The 18,953-nt window shown below is 49.5% G+C and overlaps 1 protein-coding gene across 1 annotated transcript; it reads right to left on the reverse strand.

Annotated features, from left to right (window-relative positions):
- Positions 1 to 1,596: 1,596 nt before the first annotated feature.
- On the reverse strand, positions 1,597 to 18,276 carry ACTA2 (actin alpha 2, smooth muscle). The gene is made up of 9 exons (XM_001506709.6): positions 18,185 to 18,276; positions 15,044 to 15,247; positions 12,614 to 12,742; positions 9,606 to 9,716; positions 8,096 to 8,180; positions 6,711 to 6,872; positions 5,583 to 5,774; positions 3,398 to 3,579; positions 1,597 to 1,933 (listed from the first exon to the last, which is right to left on the reverse strand). The coding sequence occupies exons 2-9, from the start codon at positions 15,170 to 15,172 to the stop codon at positions 1,790 to 1,792; spliced, it is 1,134 nt and encodes a 377-aa protein (XP_001506759.1). The 5' UTR covers positions 15,173 to 15,247; positions 18,185 to 18,276; the 3' UTR covers positions 1,597 to 1,789.
- Positions 18,277 to 18,953: the final 677 nt, after the last annotated feature.

Below are 18,953 nucleotides of genomic sequence, written 5' to 3' on the forward strand. Positions count from 1 at the left end.
AAGTGAGATATGTACCTAAGTGCTGTGGGGCCGGGAGGGGGAATGTGTAAAGGGAGCAAGTCAGGGCGAAGTAGAAGGGAGTGGAAGAAAAGGAAAAGAGGGGTTAGTCAGGGAGGGCCTCTTGGAGGAGATGTGCCTCAGTAAGACTTTGAAGCGGGGTAGAGTCATTGTCGGATATGAAAGAGGAGGGTGTTCCAGACCAGAGGCAGGTCATGGGTGAGAAGTCGGCAGTGAGATGGAATCATTTGGAAGCTGTCCCTTCCGTTGCATCTCTTTGAGGCCTCAGCTTTCCTATGGCTGCCCCTGCCGCTCTCCCACCTCCTGGGCTAGTGCTCCACCCCAAGTTCCCCGCTATGCCCTGGACTACGAGGAGGAGAGAGGTAGGGTCCCAGAGTGGTCACACCCAGAAGCAGTAGTGGAACAGCACCAGAAGCCACCCCAAACCTCAGAGTCACGCGCTAGTCAGCCTCTGGATTGGAGGGCCAGCTGTTCCGGTGCAGGACTTCTGTGAGCCTCAGTTCCCTCACCTGCAGAATGGAGGAAAATATTTGTTCTCCCTCCTGTTTAGACTGTGAGCCCCACTTGGAACTTGATTATCTTATATCTCTGCAGGGCTTAATACGGTGTTTGGCGCACAGTAAGCACTTTACAAATAATGCAAAAAAACTAATTGTCTGAGGGAGTTACTGTTACTCCCAACATTATGTTTTTTTATGATATTAATGGTAATAGTATTTGTTAAGCACTTCCTAGAGAAGTTGCATGGCTTAGTGGACAGAGCCCTGGCTTAGGAGTCACAACACGTGGGTTCTAATTCTGGCTCCGCCACTCGTCTGCTGTGTGACCTTGGGCAAGCTACTTAACTTCTCTGTGCCTTAGTTTCCTCATATGTAAAATGTGGATGAAGACTATGAGCCCCATGAGGGACAACCTGATTACTTGTATCTACCCCAGCGCTTAGAACAGAACTTGGCACATGTAAGAGCTTACGTACTTATCTGTAATTTATTTATATTGACATCCATCTACCCCTCTAGACTGTAAGCTCATTGTGGGCAGAGAATGTGTCTGTTTATTGTTATATCGTACTCTCCCAAGCACTTAGTACAGTGCTCCGCACAGATTCCCCTATGTCTACCCCAGCGCTTAGAACAGTGCTCGGCATATAGTAAGCGCTTAACAAATACCAACAGTAAGTGCACAATAAATACAATTGAATGAATGAATGGATGCGTGGCCATGGTCCACTAGCCTCCAAATGGCGAGACGTCCAGATTCCCCCGAAATCCAGCTGAGAAATACATTTTCATTCTATTCCAACTCCTCCCCGCATTGCTTCCCTGGTTGTTTATAAATCCTCCCCCACTCTCAGTATGTCAGTGGAACGCCCTGTGTTTAATATTGTTTCCGGGAGCAGGTTTTCATCCAGTTATGGAAATTGATCCTGTACACACGTGGCCTCCCTCAGCTGTCTGTGTCATATTAGCCAGCTTCCACAAGAGGGAGACGTGCTTTAATAACAAAAATAATAATAATATTAATAATAATAATGAGGGGAAGCAGGAGGAAGGAAACAAACCACTCAGAGTAGAAAGGTGTGAGTTCCTGGTGGTGTATTTCAGATTTATTTAAAAAATACCTAAGAAATCCAATCGGGGCCTTTATTAAGAAAGTTTTTGTCTTTTGTGGGTTTTTTTTTTCTTTTCTTTTTTGGTCAGAGCTGTAAGACATGATCCTGAATCCATTCACAGTTGTCTACTGAAACCATACAGAGAGCGGGAAGGCCGGTTTAGAAGCACTTGCGATGGACGATGGAGGGCCCCGCCTCGTCATACTCTTGTTTGCTGATCCACATCTGCTGGAAGGTGGACAGGGACGCCAGGATGGAGCCGCCGATCCACACCGAGTACTTGCGCTCCGGCGGAGCGATGATCTGTTAACCGGCACATAGAAAGAATTGAGTCGCCCGGGTGACTCATGCCCGTTGGCCATTTCCTTTAATCAGTCAGTCGTATTCATTCATTCATTCAACCGTATTTATTGAGCGCTTACTGTGTGCAGAGCACAGTATTAAGTGCTTGGGAGAGAACAACCTAACAATTTAGACATTCCCCGACCACAGTGAGCTTACAGTCTAGAGGGGGAGACGGACATTAATATGAACAGATAAATTGTGGATATGCTCATAAGTGCCGTGGGGGAGAGGGAGGGGTGAAGAAAGAGTGAAAATCCAAGTACAGGGGGATGCAGAAGGGAGTGGGAAAAGAGGAAATGAGGACCTAGGAATAGTAATAATAATTATGGTATTTGTTAAGTGCTTACTATGTGCCAAGCACTGTTCTAAGCACTGGCACTGTTCTAAGCACTGTCAGAAAAGGCCTCTTGGAAATGTGTTTTTAAAAACTCTTTGAAGATGGGGAGAGTGATTGATTGTCAGATATATAGAGGGCAGGCATTTCAGGCCAGAGGCGGGAATTAGGCGAGAGAGATGAAATCGAGGTAAGGAGAGTTTAGTCCATTAGGGATGAGCGTCCTGGCCCGTGGTCATACCTTGAAGCTGCCTTTACCCTGGCAGCCCATTGAGGTTAGGCCGGGGAGATGGGGTGGGGCTGAGATTTGCCCTTAGTAGCTGCCTCAGACCATGAGATGAGGATTGTCATGGGGTGAGGGTAGGGAGAGGGGGCAGCCAGGGGTTCCGACCCAGCGTCTGGCAGACCTGTAGCTCATCCTGGGTTTTGCAGGGAGCTCCAATAATAATAACAATGTTGGCATTTGTTAAGCGCTTACTATGTGCAAAGCACTATTCTAAGCGCTGGGGAGGATACAAGGTGATCAGGTTGTCTCACGTGGGGCTCAAAGTCTTAATGCCCATTTTACAGATGAGGTAACTGAGGCCCAGAGAAGTTAAGTGACTTGCCCAAAGTCACACAGCTGACAAGCGGCAGAGCGGGGATTTGAACCTATGATCTCTGACTCCCCAGCCCACTTCCTTCCACTGAGCCACGCTGCTTCTCATGGACACATTATCTTTAAACGTTAAGCTCGATGTAGACAGGGAAAATGCCTACCAAATGTGTCATATTGGACTCCCCCAATAATAATGATGATAATAATAATGATACCTGATTAGCGTTTGCTACGTGCCAAGCACCGGTCTAAGCACTGGGGTAGATACAAGGTAATCAAGTTGGACAAAGTCCCTCTCCCAATCCCTATTTTACAGGTTAATTAATTTCTATCTATCCCAGTGTTTAGAACGGTGCTTGACACATAGTAATACATTCAACAGAAATGATAATAATAATCTCTTCCAGAAATCTGGGTCGTAACCAGCCTCCAAATCTGTCCAATCCCCTTCATCGGTTTTTGGAGAGTATGACAGGCGATTGTCCTTTACCTTGATCTTCATGGTGCTGGGAGCCAGAGCGGTGATCTCCTTTTGCATGCGGTCAGCAATGCCAGGGTACATAGTGGTGCCCCCAGACAGGACGTTGTTGGCATAGAGATCTTTCCTGATGTCGATGTCACACTTCATGATGCTGTTGTAGGTGGTTTCATGAATGCCCGCTGACTCCATCCCTGGGAAAAGGCACAGTAACATAGGTCTCTGCTGAGATTCATGTTTCATAGAGTTCCTGAGAAGGAGGCATCATCAGGAATCAACAGTGAGACTGAGTTTCTGTGTGTCCTTGGAAGGCCTAATTTGTCCCCTGTTGCACAGAGATCAATCAAGTAATCAGTTCGGCACTTAATGTGTGCAGAGCACTGTACTAAGCACTAGGGAGAGTACATTTTAACAGGTTTGGCAGACATGTTCCTTGCCCAGAATTTCATTTTGAAAGAAATTATTTTCATAAGACGATCGAATAATATAAAGTCTCCTCTGGAATGTTTCATTCGAATCAAATTGGACAAACGATTCTTCTCCAAATTGAAAACCTCTTTCTTTTTGAAGATAAATCCGATAAAGATTCATTTAGTTAAAGTTCACTGTTTAGTAATTAAATAATTAATTAATTAACTTTGGTATTTATTAAGCGCTTACTATGTGGCAGGCACTGTACTAAACGCTGGGGTTTGACGAGCTACGTCTTGGAAGGAACCACTACTTTACTACTGAATCCTCCTGAGTCTTCTAAAAGATTGGTCATCATGCATGCTCAGAGAACATTGCAGAACATTTCCATCAGATTGACATGCCATCCTTTATGAATCAATCAATTGATCACTTTTATTTATTGAGCACCTACTGTGTGTAGAGCACTGTATTACACGCTTGGGAGAATACAATATAACAGAGTTGGTACTTGTGACAGATGTGCCAAAATCCTGGCTTTTCACCTAGAAATTGTCCGTACTGGTGCTTAGAAACGTATTTTCCCGCATAAAGGATGACTTCCAGGTTGGAAAGAAAGCCACTATTGCTAGGTCCTCCCAGTGAAGTGGAAGATTGGGAATTTGTTGGTGGAGAGTAAAAACCAGACAACTGCAGTCCAAAGCGTCCTGGGAGAGAGGGTGGAGAGAACCTGCCTGTAGTAAGTAGACTGTGGCCCCAAGTCGTCTTACAAAGGATCCTTATTACATAAGAATCTATAGTGGTACAACAAGTCACTATTAGCGGCTGAGGAAGAGTTGGGGAGCCACCTAACAGGTGAAGACTCATCTGTGTACATCTAGACAACAAGCTTGTTGTGGGCTGGGAACGTGTTCACAAACTCTGTTGTACTGTACTCTCCCAAATTCTTAAAGTAGTGCTCTGCGCAAAGTAGGCAACCCCAAAATATTGTCCATCGATCTTCCCTTCTGCCGAGAAATCAATGGGGCGCTGGGAGAAAGAGAGAGAGAGCGATCAGGGGTCTGCATATCAGATCACCTCAATCTTCGATGTATCTGAGCAAGTTCAGGCACATCCTAGAGCATAGGAGCTGATCCATCTATGGGCACCGAAATAAAAAGTGGAGGCACCCCCACATCTTGGGGTCACAAGAGGGGGCGTCCCGAAGCTAGGCTGCTGTGTCACAGCAGACTCGTTGGGAACCACTGATCTAAAGGCAGGGGGAAATGAGCAAGAGCTCGCTGAGATGCAGGTTCATCTCTCAACCACTTCAACACAGTGGGACTTCTCTGCCTCAGGCCCCGTTCAGGAAAATGAGACAACGAGAACTTGCCCTCACAAGTGTGAATTAAGTCATTCTAGGAGTGAGCTTGGAAACCCCTTGGTGACACAGTGCAATGTTGATAGAAGGTGGAGCCAAGGAAGACATTTAATGAAGGATCTAAAAACGGCTTCTCCCCTCAGCTTGGAAGGATTTAGAGAAGCAGCATTGTCTAGTGGATAGAGGATGGGCCTGACAGTCATAAGGACCTGGGTCCTATCCCAGCTCTGCCACTTGTCTGCTGTGTGACCTTGGGCAAGTCACTTAAATTGTACAATTTAAATTGTAAAATAGGATTAAGACAGTGAGCCCATGAGGGACATGGACTCTGTCCAACCAGATTAACTTGTATCTTCCCTAGTGCTTAGTACAGTGCCTGGCACAAAGCAGAAACTTAACAAATACTATTTAAAAAAAACACCTTACCGATGAAGGAGGGCTGGAACAGGGTCTCGGGGCAGCGGAACCGCTCATTACCGATGGTGATCACCTGACCGTCGGGCAGTTCGTAGCTCTTCTCCAGGGAGGAGGAGGTGGCCGCTGTGGCCATCTCATTTTCAAAGTCCAAAGCCACGTAGCACAGCTTCTCCTTGATGTCCCGCACGATCTCCCGCTCAGCTGCCAAGGAGAGTCAAGATTTAGGGGCCGGGGGCACTTAGAGGTAAATCCTCTGCCTAGGTAGTCTTTGCATGCCCTCACCCTGGTGAGAAATCCCTTTATCCCCACCTGCTCGGAGTTCAGATGCGGCTCTCCCCCGGACAGCCCTGAGAGTGAGTGTCTGCCCACCACCTGAGGAATTTGTATCTCTCCACTTTCCTGCACTTCCACACTCCCGATGCAGCACGGCTTAGTGGATAGAGCATGGGCCTGGGAGTCAGAATGACCTGGGTTCTAATTCCGGCTCTGCCACAAGTCTGCTGTGTGACCGTGGGCAAAGTTAAGTGACTTCTCTGGGCCTCAGTTACCTCATCTGTAAAATAGGGATTAAGACTGTGAGCCCCAAGCGAGACGGGGACTGTGTCCAACCTGATTAACTTGTAGTGCTTAGAGAAGTGGTTGGCACATAATAAGTGCTTAACAAGTACCATGATAATAATAATTAATATTACAGCGTGGCTCAGTGAAAAGAGCCTGGGCTTCGGAGTCAGAGGTCATGGTTCCACTCCCGGCTCTGCCACTTGTCAGCTGTGTGACTGTGGGCAAGTCACTTCACTTCTCCGTGCCTCACTTACCTCATCTGTAAAATGGGGATTAACTGTGAGCCTCACGTGGGACAACCTGATTACCCTGTATCTACCCCAGTGCTTAGAACAGTGCTCTGCACATAGTAAGCACTTAACAAATACCAACATTATTATTATTAATTTGCTGAGGTAATTCTGACCTCTTCTGGTGCGGTCTTGTGAATCACCCTAAGACTTTCTATTAAAGGAGGATTGGTTTTTTGAATGATTTCCTCGCATCTCTCTACAGGAAAGAAGAGGCCCTTTCGAGGCCAAGGGAATGCAGCGCTCCCAGCAGCCTCCACGCCACCCCCACCCCCGCTGCCCTTACCGGTGGTCACGAAGGAATAGCCGCGCTCGGTCAGGATCTTCATGAGGTAGTCGGTCAGGTCTCGGCCTGCCAGGTCCAGACGCATGATGGCGTGGGGCAGGGCGTAGCCTTCGTAGATGGGCACGTTGTGGGTGACCCCATCGCCGGAGTCAAGCACGATCCCTGGGAATTGGCCACAGAAGACCCAGTGGTGATCAAAACCTCAGGCTGGATCCCCCCCTCCTGGCTGACCAACTGACCCTCGGGGGTGGGGTCGAGAGTTGTAGAGGTGGTACGGCTTTGCCCCTGACCTATATATGCCCGGGTTACAAAAAAGAGGGTGGGCAGGCGGTTGGCCAAGATTTAGGGATTCGGCCCATCCGTGGATACAGGAAGGAACGGCAGTTTCCAGAGCTCTAGGGGAGGGGATGGAAGAGGAGGTGTCCAACTGCCCTGAGTGTGGGCTAATCAATCATTCGACTGAATGTATTTATCAAACCCTTACCAGATGCAGAGCACTCTACTAAGTGCTTGGGAGATTATATTAGGGTTAGTTGTAATCCCTGCCCTCAAGGAATCTACAGTCTAATCGGGGAGAGAGACACTAAAATAATTCACAAATATAAGGAATCAATAGGGTATAAAGATGAGTACAAGTGCTCCAGGAGAGTTTGGGGAGGGAGTGAATACCCAAGTGTTTCGATGATACGGAGATACGGAAGCGAAAGTTGCAGGGGAAATAGGGTGGGGAGATGAGAGATTAGTCAGGGAAGGCTTATTGGAGGAGATGTGATTTTACAAGGGCTTTGAAGATTGCAGAGAATCAGTATAACTTAAGAGCATGGGCCTGGGAGTCAGAAAGACCAGGGTTCTAATCCCAGCTCTGCTACATGTCTGCTGTGTGACCTTGGGCAAGTCTATTCTCTGTGCCGCAGTTACCTTAACTTTAAAATGGGGACAAGAGTGTGACCCCCATGTGGACCAGGGTCTGTGTCCAACCTGATTCATTTGTATCTACCCCAGTACTTAGAACTGTGCTCATCACTTAGTAAGCACTTAACAAGTACCATTATTATTATTATTATTTTTAAGATGGGGAGAGCTTTGATCTGCAAGATGGGGAGGGGGAGAGAGTTCCGGAAGGGAGGAAGTGCTTGAATATCTTATAGAGGGATGGGAGTGAGGCACACTCTAGCCCTGACTCTAATTTTCTGGAAGATATACATAATAAGTTGGTTGTTTTGATTGATTTGCAAGGCTCGATTAATTCTTAGTGACCAGGGCCCACAGAGGCCCCCCCTCTGATTGCCTGCCCTAAGCTAACCTACAGTAATAGCAATTGACCCTCCATTCGAAATGTGATTCTTCCAAAAATGTCCTCATCCTTCTGTTGTTCAAACACCTACCAGTTGTACGTCCAGAAGCGTAGAGGGACAGCACCGCCTGAATAGCCACGTACATGGCGGGGACATTGAATGTCTCAAACATAATCTGCAAAGCAATTTGGAGATTTGAATTAACTCCAGGGCCACTGGCCACTGAACGGGAAGTGTCGTTTGGAGGAAGTAGGACCGGTGGTCCCTGTGTGGTGAGAACCAGCCCAGTCCCACCCATGGCTGGTCCAACAGTCTGCCTGCTTGGCCTTCCTGAGGACCCAGGTCACCTGGCACCCAGAGCAGGGCAACTGTGGAGGGAAGGGGGCTGCCCTGTGCCAGGCACGAAAAACCTGAACATCCCAGCTGTGCTCACGTGCTCCAAGGCGGTGACTCGCCTGAGCTGCCCATCGCAGCCTGGGGGCTTGGTACTGCACCGATGCCCACTTGAATGGGTACTCATGCGTGAGTGGAGGGCTAATCCCACTTAGCTCACCTGCCCTGCTGCTGAGGGCCTAAGCCCTGGCCCCCAGAGCAGGGACTTTCCCCGCAGGGCTGGAGAAGGAGCAGAGGAGGACGACATGGTGGGAGGAGCTGGAGGTGAACGGAGGATGGGAGAGAGCCATGATTCACCGCCGACAAGGCAGACAAAGAAAGCTGCTGAGAAGCATCTGCCCAGAGGAGCTGTTTGGTCCACCCACTGAATGGGGCTGAGGGCATTAGTCTCCTCTGAACTGGCCCAACCCCTTTCCTCAGGCCCCAATCACTTACACCGTGGCCTGGCCCCGAGCAGGATGCAAGGCTGAGGAAGGAGGACACTAGGAGGTCAAGGGTCACCAAGATCTGGGGAGGCTCAAGGAACCTCCAGGCGTGATTGGTGGCCTGGATAGCCAAACCTACAGTGTTCTCTCCTCTGGGCTGGCCTGGTTCCAGCCCACCAGAATGGAATGCTCAGATCCAATTTAGCAAGGGGCCTCAAATGAGTTCTTTGGGTTTGTGTACAAAAGGCAAGCTCCAACTGAAGGTCTCTTTCAACCTCCCAGTTTTCCTGACACCCCAGCCTCACACATGCTCAAAATTTGCCTGCGACTCATCTCAGAGGTCTGCTGGATCGACTCCATGCCTCTGCCAAAAAACTATGTCCATGTTTCTTTTCAGACAGAATCCAGCCCTTCTGTGAGGTGGGAGGGGAAGACCCCACAGTTCTGCTTCCTACATACACACAGTCAGCCCCAAGGAAGGACCTGGAGACTCCCCTGCACCGAACCCGGGGAGGGATGGAGCGGGGGATAATGACAAAGACCCTATTTCCCCTGCTCGTTACTAATCTGTCTAGTGCCCCAGTTCTGCCCTTGAGATTAGTGTTACTGGGGGAGTAAGACACCCCTCTCCCATTTGCACCCCCCAACAAACACCCAAGCATACACACCATCAATATGTCTCCTTCCTGGGCAGGGGCCTGGAATTCAGTGGCTCTGGGAATTGTCTCGTAGCACCACAGTTCTGCCAGGACCCGCCCGAACCGGGCCAGGGACTGCCTTACCTGGGTCATTTTCTCTCGATTTGCCTTGGGGTTCAGGGGAGCCTCGGTCAGCAAGGTGGGGTGTTCTTCGGGGGCAACACGCAGCTCGTTGTAGAAAGAGTGATGCCAGATCTAGGGGGAGATGTGCAGAAGGGCAGAGGAGAAAACACATCATCAGCAGTATCCCCTTGTGGTCTAAAGCCTGATGCTCGAGACAAAGAAACAAGGCTACCAAAAGGTAGGGCTTGTAGGGTTTTGGGGGGAAGTGTGGGAGAGAGAACTTCTCCAAGAGAGGCAGGAAAGCGAAAGCATTGGAAAGCGAGGGGGAGAGGCTATTGAAGATGTGGCACAAGCCAGGCTGATTCTCCCCACTGGGTGGAAACAGGATTGTTTGCCTTGGAAAGCAGAGAAGGGCCTCTTCCTCTATCCTCCACGCTAACTCTCCCCTTCCCTCCAGCCAGACACAGCCGCCTGCGTGAGGTGACGGCAGAGCGGTAAGTCTGCCCTGCTCTCACCGCCATCATTTGGTCCCTGGTTCTGTGCTTGTGGGCAGGACCAAGGACCCCGCAGAGCACTCCTGCCCCCGACCCCGACCCTGACCCTCCCCATCCATGCCCCCCCAGACTGTGACTTCCCCGGAGCAGAAGGTTGAGTTTACTGAGGACCTTCCAGCAAGCGAGGCATCTCACTGAAGATCCGATCAGTCCTCCCCGCCCACACCCAAAATATACTGCTGCGGCAACTCTGGACTCTCTGCTTTGCACATGGTAAGCGCTCCATAAATACGATCGAATGAATGAATGGACCAGATGCCAGGGCTCTTTCATTCATTCAATCGTATTTATGGAGCGCTTAATGTGTGCAAAGCACTGTATTAGGGGCTTGGGAGAGTTCAACATAAGAAGTAACAGACACATTCCCTGCCCACGACGAGCTCACAGTCCAGAGGGGGAGACAGAAATTAATATAAACAAATAAATTACGGGTTTATGCATAAATGCTGTGGGGCTCTGTCAATAGAGCTAGTCCCAGCAGGCCACGGTAGAGATTCAGCTCTTCCAGCCTGCCTAGAAGTAATAGTAGAAGCATGGGAGTCAGTGGACCTGGGTTCTAATCCCAGCTCCACCACTTGTCTGCTATATGACCTTGGGCAAGTCATTTTACTTCTCTGTGTCTCCGTTATCTTATCTGTAACATAAGGATTAAAACTGTGAACCCTATGTGAGACATGGACTGTGTCCAACCTGATTAGCTTGTGTCTACCCTAGGGCTTAGTACAGTTCCCGACATATAGTAAGCACTTATTAAATACCACGAAATCAAAAAAACCCAACCTATAGATATCTAATAAAACCTGGACAAAATAACACAGTTCAACAAACCACATCTTGCAGGGCACAGCCTGAAAATACATGGCTTCTATCAATCAATTGTATTTACTAAGCAATTACTTTGTGCAGAGCACTATACTAAACGCTTAGGAGAGTACAAAAGAACTGGTAGACATGTTCCCTGCCCACAATGCCCTCACAGTCTATACAGATATGCCTACATATATATTGGGCAGGGAATGTGTCTATTTATTGTTATATTGTACTCATATATTGTTATATATGCACCAATATTTCCAGCCAACACCTTTCAAAGGGCAAAACTATGAGAACTTGAGTTATGCTTTTCCAACACTGGCATCACTAGTGGGATTCAAACCAGATCCCTTAGGTGAAACACTGAAATCTGGTCTTTACGAAGAGAGAACACAGGGAGTTCACCTTGTCTTGTCCCTGCAAATGTTGTTTTAGGTCTCCGAGAACAAATGGGTCTTGTCGATGTCCATCTTATCTTGTCCTTATAAATTCATTCATTCAATCGTATTTATTGAGCACTTACTGTGTGCAGAGCACTGTACTAAGCGCTGGAAAGTACAATTTAGCAACAAATAGAGATAATCCCTACCCCACAATGGGCTCACAGTCTAGAAGGGGTGAGATAGACAACAAGAGAAAACAAAACAGGTAGACAGGCATCAATAGCATCAATATAAATAAATAGAATTATAGATATATACACATATATACACATAAGATATATATACATCATTAATAAAATAAATAGAATAATAAATATGTACATATATAGTGCTGTGGGGCGGGGAGGGGATTAGAGCAGAGGGAGGGAGTCAGGGTGATGGGGAGGGGAGGAGGAGCAGAGGAAAGGGGGGCTCAGTCTGGGAAGGCCTCCTGGAGGAGGTAAGCTTTCAGCAGGGCTTTGAAAGGGGGAAATGTGCTAGTTTGGTGGATGTGAGGAGGGAGGGCATTCCAGGCCAGAGGTAGGACGAGGGCCAGGGGTCGATGGCGGGACAGGCGAGAACGAGGCCCACTGAGGAGGTTAGCGCCAGAGAAACAGACTGTGCTAGGAGGAGAGAAGGGAGGTGAGGTAATAATAATAATAATGTTGGTATTTGTTAAGCGCTTACTATGTGCCGAGCACTGTTCTAAGTGCTGGGGTAGACATAGGGGAATCGGGTTGTCCCACTTGGGGCTCACAGTCTTAATCCCCATTTTACAGATGAGGGAACTGAGGCCCAGAGAAGTTAAGTGACTCGCCCACAGTCACACAGCCGACAAGTGGCAGAGCTGGGATTCGAACTCGTGAGCCCTGACTCCAAAGCCAATGCTCTTTCCACTGAGCCACGAGGGGCAAGGTGATGGAGAGCTTTGAAGCCAATAGTGAGGAGTTTTTGCTTGATACAAAGGTTGATAGTAAGTGTTATTTTAGTTCTCTATTCTGGTTTTATTGATCCTTTACCTCTCCTACCAGGAGGCCTTCCAAGTGCGGGTGAGATAACATTTGAGTGGACCTCTCCGAAACAAGTTGGAGATACAGTGCGGTAGAAACGTTTCAGATGGTTACCTCCTTGGTTGATGAATGGCTTCTCCACTTGAATGATAATGCAACTCTACCTGACTGTTATCCACGGGTCAGTGAAACCCCTTGAAACATATTATTTTAATCAGACCGCTAGGTACCTTTTCCATGTCGTCCCAGTTTGTGATGATGCCGTGCTCTATGGGGTATTTCAAGGTCAGGATTCCTCTTTTGCTCTGAGCTTCATCACCTACATAGCTGTCTTTTTGACCCATGCCCACCATCACACCCTAAAAAAAGGCAAAAGCAAAGCAAACATCAGTCCAGTGGATGCCGAGCCTGGGATTTAGTTAAATGGAGAATTATTTGCGGCATTCAGGGTCAGATCACAGAGGAGAGGGTCTGTGGCATTCCCACCCAGCTTCTCAGTTCTCCCTCACAATCCTCCACTTCTGCAAGGATTGTGAGAAACTCCTTGGGCCAGGAAGTGACACTTCCCCACTGGCCTGGTTTCCTGGAGCTCCAGGAGATGTGGGCTTTCCCTCCTGTAGGGGAGGATGCTACCAAGTGAGCTTTCTTTCTGGAGGGGTGGTTCAAGCCAAACGGTGGCTTGGTAGATGTCAGAGGAGGAACCCCCTACGTAGGTAGTCCACGCTCTTCCAGATAATCTGCAGAGCTGCCCTGCCTCTCCTTGGGGAGGTGGTGTTTCCCTGTAAGGCTGGAGATCCGTCCCTCCCCCGCAGATTAGGGCTACTTGCTCTGCCCGTGGTAATGGAACTCCCCCCAGCCCTGAGCCTCGCGGGGATTTTGGAGAGTGGCCGGGAGGGGGATTCCCACCCTCAGATGTGCTCCATCATCCCACCTCGGCTGCCAGAGAAGGGAGTTTTTGGTACTCGCCTTTGAAAACAAAACATCCTTCTCCCTCTTGGCCTGGCTTCTCCAGCCCCTCCTACCCCTGTCCCGATCAGAACAGCTTGGTACAGAGCTGAGCACTGTCCACTGCTGCCATTCAACACCACTCTGACTACTCACTATGCGCCACCCTCCTCTCCTCCAGTCGCTCCCACGTGCTGCCCAATTTGCTCTCTGTCATTGGCCGCCTCACACCTCAGGGGACAGCAGTGCTGCTATGGGACCTCTGACCTCAGCTGCCCAGCCCTCCAGGCCGGACACAAACGCTGGACCCAAGTGGCAGCAACAGAGGAAAATGGGCAGCAGTGGAGAAAGAGGAAGAGCAGGCCGAGGAGGAAGAGCAGGCCATCATTTCTCCTCCAATGCCCATGCTGTTCTGCTCTTCTCCCCCAACCCCTTCACCAGTTTCCTCTCCTTCTCTTCTTTCCATTTCCTTCTTTCCACTTTCCCCCTTGCCTTTCCCCTCTCCTCTGTCCCCTTTTCTCAGCCCCCCGGTTGGCTCTCCTCTCTCGCTGCCTCTGCCTCCCACCACTTTAGGTAGCCCTCACTGCTCACATGACCCAAACTCAGGTCGCATTATTTAGGATGAGAACCAGGGGAGCGGGGACCTGGCCTAATTTGTGCCCGAGAGCCTCCACCAGCCATTAGGACTGGATCTGATCCACTTTCTGTGCACTGCTTGTTTCTTTTGGACTCTGGTTCCAGGGCACAACGGAAGGGAGGCCACAGTGGAATGGAGAAGCAGCATGGTGTAGTGGAAAGAACAAGAGGCTGGGAATCAGATAACCTGGGTTACAATCCCAGGTCTTCCACTTACCTGCTGTGTGACCTTGGGCAATTCACTTAACTACTCTGTGCCTCAGTTCCCTCATCTGCAAAATGGTGATTCAAAAGGGTTCTCCCTCCTCCTGAGACTGTGAGCCCCATGTGGGACCCGATTATCTTGAATCTACCCCAGTGTTGACTACAGTGCTTGGCATAGAGTAACTCTTTACAAATGCCACAATTATTAATGGATGCAGCCCGGGGCCAGGTGAGGCTCTGGCTCCTCCACTTTTCCACTCAGAAGCAACATGGCCAAGTGGAAAGGGGACGGGCCTGGAAGTCAGTCGACATGGGTTCTAATCCTAACTGCTGCATGTCTACTGTGTGGCCTTGGGCAAATGACTTATGTTGGTATTTGTTAAGCGCTTACTATGTGCCGAGCACTGTTCTAAGCACTGGGGTAGACATAGGGGAATCAGGTTGTCCCACGTGGGGCTCACAGTTTTCATCCCCATTTTACAGATGAGGGAACTGAGGCACAGAGAAGTTAAGTGACTTGCCCACAGTCACACAGCCGACAAGTGGCAGAGCTGGGATTTGAGCTCATGAGCCCTGACTCCAAAGCCCGTGCTCTTTCCACTGAGCCACGCTGCTTCTCCAAAGTCCAGAGACTTCACTTCTCTGTGTCTCAGTTACCTCATCTGTAAAATGGGGATTAAGACTGAGAGCTTCACGTGGGATGATCCGATTACCTTGTATCTACCCTGGTGCTTAGAACAGTGCTTGGCACATGGTAAGTGCTTAACAAATGTCACAATCATTGTTATTCTTTCTCGATGCTCTGGTGGGGCTGTAGGAACGTCTTCCAGGGGTTCTCCCTCTGGGGGGCTCCCGAGAATGGCCAGAATGTTTACCTGGTGGCGGGGCCGGCCCACGATGGACGGGAAAACAGCTCTGGGCGCGTCGTCCCCGGCAAAGCCCGCCTTGCACAGGCCCGAGCCGTTGTCGCACACCAGGGCAGTGCTGTCTTCTTCTTCACACATGGTCTCGGCAACCTCTTCCAACCGAGTGAGAGAGAGAACGGGGGCGGGCAGGTGGTCCTGAGGAGATGGAGGCGCCTGAGAGATGGGAACAGGAAACACAGCGGATTGGGGTTGGCTGATCAGCGGGACGCAGCCCGGGCAGATCCCTCCACTAGCTTGTTAACTAGAAGGTGACGACCACCCTGATTTCAGGAAATCGAGCCTGGGGGTTCAGGGGAAACAACTCCCTGGCCCTGCCTGGGGCTCCCCAGTCCCGGCTCTGGGGATGAGAGGCTGAGGGGAGTGAGACATGTTCAACGGCCGGCACGTTTCTGTCCAAACACTGAGAAATTGCTGGGTTTTCGTTGGTATTTCTTCTCTAGATAGGCATTTATCAAAACAAACCCCCTCCCCCACAATATCCTTCTGTCAGTTTTTTTCATTTTAGGGGTTTGGGGCCCAGGAGCAGAGGCCCAGGCAACAGCCCCCTCTGTAAGGGCCCTGGCTCGTTGGCCACCCCCAGGGTGGAGGGGATGAGGGGAATGCGGGGGCAGGGGGTGGGGAGTGCCGCCTCTCGCTGAGGGAAGGGTAACACAGTGGTAACACCCAACATTTCTGCACAGATTCTGGCCGGGCAGAGGGTTCTTTGCTAGACACTCATAACCTGCCTTTTGCCCTACGGAGCCCCAATTCTGGAAGACCTCTTGGTTTACTGTAATTTCTGGCAAAGGAGACTCCTTCCACCCCACACCCCTCTGACCTCTCTCCCACCTATTTCTCCCATCCCAAAGCTCTCCGCCATGGATCAGTAGAGTCCCACATCAAGGACTACAAGTGTCCAGGAACTTTGGCCAGGGGAGCTGGCAATGTACCTCCCATTCCCATATTGACAAGAGAAGCAGCGTGGCCTAATGGATAGAGCATGGGACTAGGAGCCAGAGGATCTGGGTTCTAATCCCAGTTCCTCCACGTCTGCTGTGTGACCTTGGGTAAGCTGCTTAACTTCTCGGTGCCTCAATAACCTCATCTGTAAAATCGGGATTAAGATTGCGAGCGCTATGTGGGGAAGGGACTGTGTCCAACTCGATTATCTCGTATCTACCCAGAACTAAGTACAGCGTCTGGCACGTAGTAACCACTTTACAAATACCGTAAAAATTAAAATTGAGGATCGGTTAGCTGGCCTGTACATTATTGACTTTCTCTCCTCCCTGCCACTTCGCCATAGCTTGTGGGACTGAAAGATATCATCTGTAGCTCGTTGCTGTTGACCGAGAAGCCGAATTATGAGGGGAACTGGGTGGAATGGGGGTAGATAGCCTTAGGAAAAAGTCTCTCTCTTTTTTTTTAATGGTATTTGTTGAGTGCTTATTATGTGCCAGACGCTGTAGTAAGTGTCTCATCATCTTCCACTTCACCCACAGCTCAGAGTCCACTGCCCTGAAGCTAGCTCTCCAAATGACCGGGAAGGTTTGGCACTAAAGCCTTGGCTTAGAATATATTAATTTGTATGATAGAAAGTTGCATTTTTAAAATTGGGGGAAAAACCTTCTAAAACATCCATATTAAACTGAATTCAATGTACTCGTTCTCTTCCTTCCCCTCCATCCTTTCCGGAGAATTTGGGGTGCAGGAAATGGGAGCCAGGGAAGGAGGTAGAAAACCTGGAGAGGGAAGGAAGGATGCAGAAATAGCAGAGGGTACCAACAGATTAGGAAAATTCCCCATTGAGTTTTCTTCAAACATCCAAGAGGTCAACGGTCAGTGCTGCTGAGCAGAGGGAGAGCCAGGAGACATCAGGCAGCATGAAGGAGCGGTAACATCAGAAGCACTTTAGAGAGGGTGTGAAAAGTCTGACTTCCAAGAAACTACTACTAGAAAGGAGTTTTTCTTGAAAATTTGAAAAAAAACATTTCCAGGAAGGATTAACCAACCTCTTAGAATAATCTTCAATAGGGGAAGGAAGCTGCCTTGCCCTAAAAAGTCTGTCTGCTCAAGACTCCAGAGACTCTTCTGAGCCCAAGTGAACAGCCTGGTTGGGAACAAACTACTTCCTAATTAGGCAATACCCTCTTGGGTGACTGTTTTGGGAACAGAGTTCCAGGTCAGGGCTTTGGCTCAAATCAACTCCAGTTTGTCCTGTGCCAAAAATGAGAGGTTGGGCTGAGGGGTGGAAGGAATGTTACAATTCCTGGCCTGTCAGACTCTAAACACAAACCATATTTAGTCAAGAGCCTCTAAATGTGAAGAAACCGTAGGCTAAAAGCTGCAGGCTGGGCTTCCGGCCGCTGAGCCTGGATTTTCAGCTGTTTGGCCCCAGAGAGACCGTGGGACTCAGCTCAGATGATCATCACAATAGCCACTAGGTACTCCGCAGCATGGAGACAAGGAGAGATCAGCTGTTCCTCCCTCTTCCTCGGATTTTCATTTTTAAGCCGAGGAGGATTAAGTTGTTTTCTGGCCTCCTGCTCCTCAGAGATCAGTTTCAGCTTCTGAACCCGCCCGCAACCACCCTGACCGAAGCTCATACTGGGCCATTCAATTCCCGTCCATCACAAGCTAGAATCATTTACAACCAGAGAGCAGACACCCAATCGCATCAGGTACAACACGAAGAAGTGACTCGTGACGGCCTTTTCTCTACGTGCCAAAGGCCACATCCTGAAATCTCGGGAAATCCAACCAAGTCCTGGGAAGGCTACTAAAGCAGTCGAGCTGGGCCCTAAATGCCAAACTCATCCAACTTCACGAAACAAGGCTAATTTAGAATGGAACATTGCCCTAGGCCCTTCTGCCATCAACTTAACTCAGCTCTAATGTCCGATAGATTTTCTTCCAGGTTAAGGCGGTGGATCTTACGCCTAAGGATGATGAGCTGTGCAAACTGGAATAGTTCAATCTGCGTGACTGCAATAAATAGTACCGGCGCACGCATCCCCTAGCGGAAACCCCTCAGACCGCTCCCGAACGTACTCCCAGAAGAAACAAACCCGTGCACTCCATCAGTCACACTTTTGGTTCTGTGCCACTTACCCTGACAGTGCCTGGCTGCTTTTAGCTGCTCGGGGATGGAGTTCTGTGAAGCCGAGATCCGCTAGGTTATATAGCCTCTTGGCCCGTTCCCCTCCCACTTGCTTCCCAAACAAGGAGTCGAGACAGGCTTCGGTTCCATCTCTCGGTCTAACACAACCATATAGGGGCCTCGGCACAAAAACCTCTAATCTGGGTGGCCTAAGGGTCCTGCATTCCGCTGCCCTGCTCATGAAACAGGAGGAGAGTTCGACCGGGTAAGATAAACACGTAAAAACTTCAGGACAACTGGTCGAGGACAGCACGCTGAGGTGACTGCTCCGTGGAGGGGCAGCCTAAAGATAATTCCCCGAAAGAGGCCCCCTCCTCGGCTGGTGCCCGGGATTTCGGGATCTGCATAGAGCCCGTGGGACCAGCCAGGGGGCCCGTTTCCAGCCAACACACTCCCTTCAGATGGCTCATGAACGAGCTGTTGGCGTGGAAGGTAAAAGGAAGCCCAGGGAGAAGGAGAGCAATCCCTCGAACTGGCTTTAAACACAAGGCCAGGACTACTATTTAAAATGTCACTCCGTGTTTACAGAGGCCAAGAGCAATGAGCAGTGCTACCGCCTATTGGCTCAGACTTAGAGTTGGGGCAGAGTTTACTGATATAAAATCAAAGCTGAAATCCTCACCTGTTTCAAAGCTGAGCCCCGAGAGACTCTCGGACATCAGCGTTCCCTGCGGCTCCCAGGTCTCTCCCTTTTGTTGCCCGTCACACGACTCCCCACGG

Source organism: Ornithorhynchus anatinus, chromosome 3 (assembly GCF_004115215.2).
Source record: "Ornithorhynchus anatinus isolate Pmale09 chromosome 3, mOrnAna1.pri.v4, whole genome shotgun sequence".
Lineage (NCBI taxonomy): Eukaryota > Metazoa > Chordata > Mammalia > Monotremata > Ornithorhynchidae > Ornithorhynchus > Ornithorhynchus anatinus.

What these genes read in the sequence shown, in the direction of transcription:
- ACTA2 (XM_001506709.6), bottom strand. Translation starts at nt 15,172, where the DNA reads ATGTGTGAAGAAGAAGACAGCACTGCCCTGGTGTGCGACAACGGCTCG. An exon ending in ACTGGGACGACATGGAAAAG is followed by an intron (nt 9,717 to 12,613) that starts GTACCTAGCGGT and finishes ATCTCCCCCTAG; the next exon opens with ATCTGGCATCACTCTTTCTA. An exon ending in CGCTTCTGGACGTACAACTG is followed by an intron (nt 6,873 to 8,095) that starts GTAGGTGTTTGA and finishes GCCAATTCCCAG; the next exon opens with GGATCGTGCTTGACTCCGGC.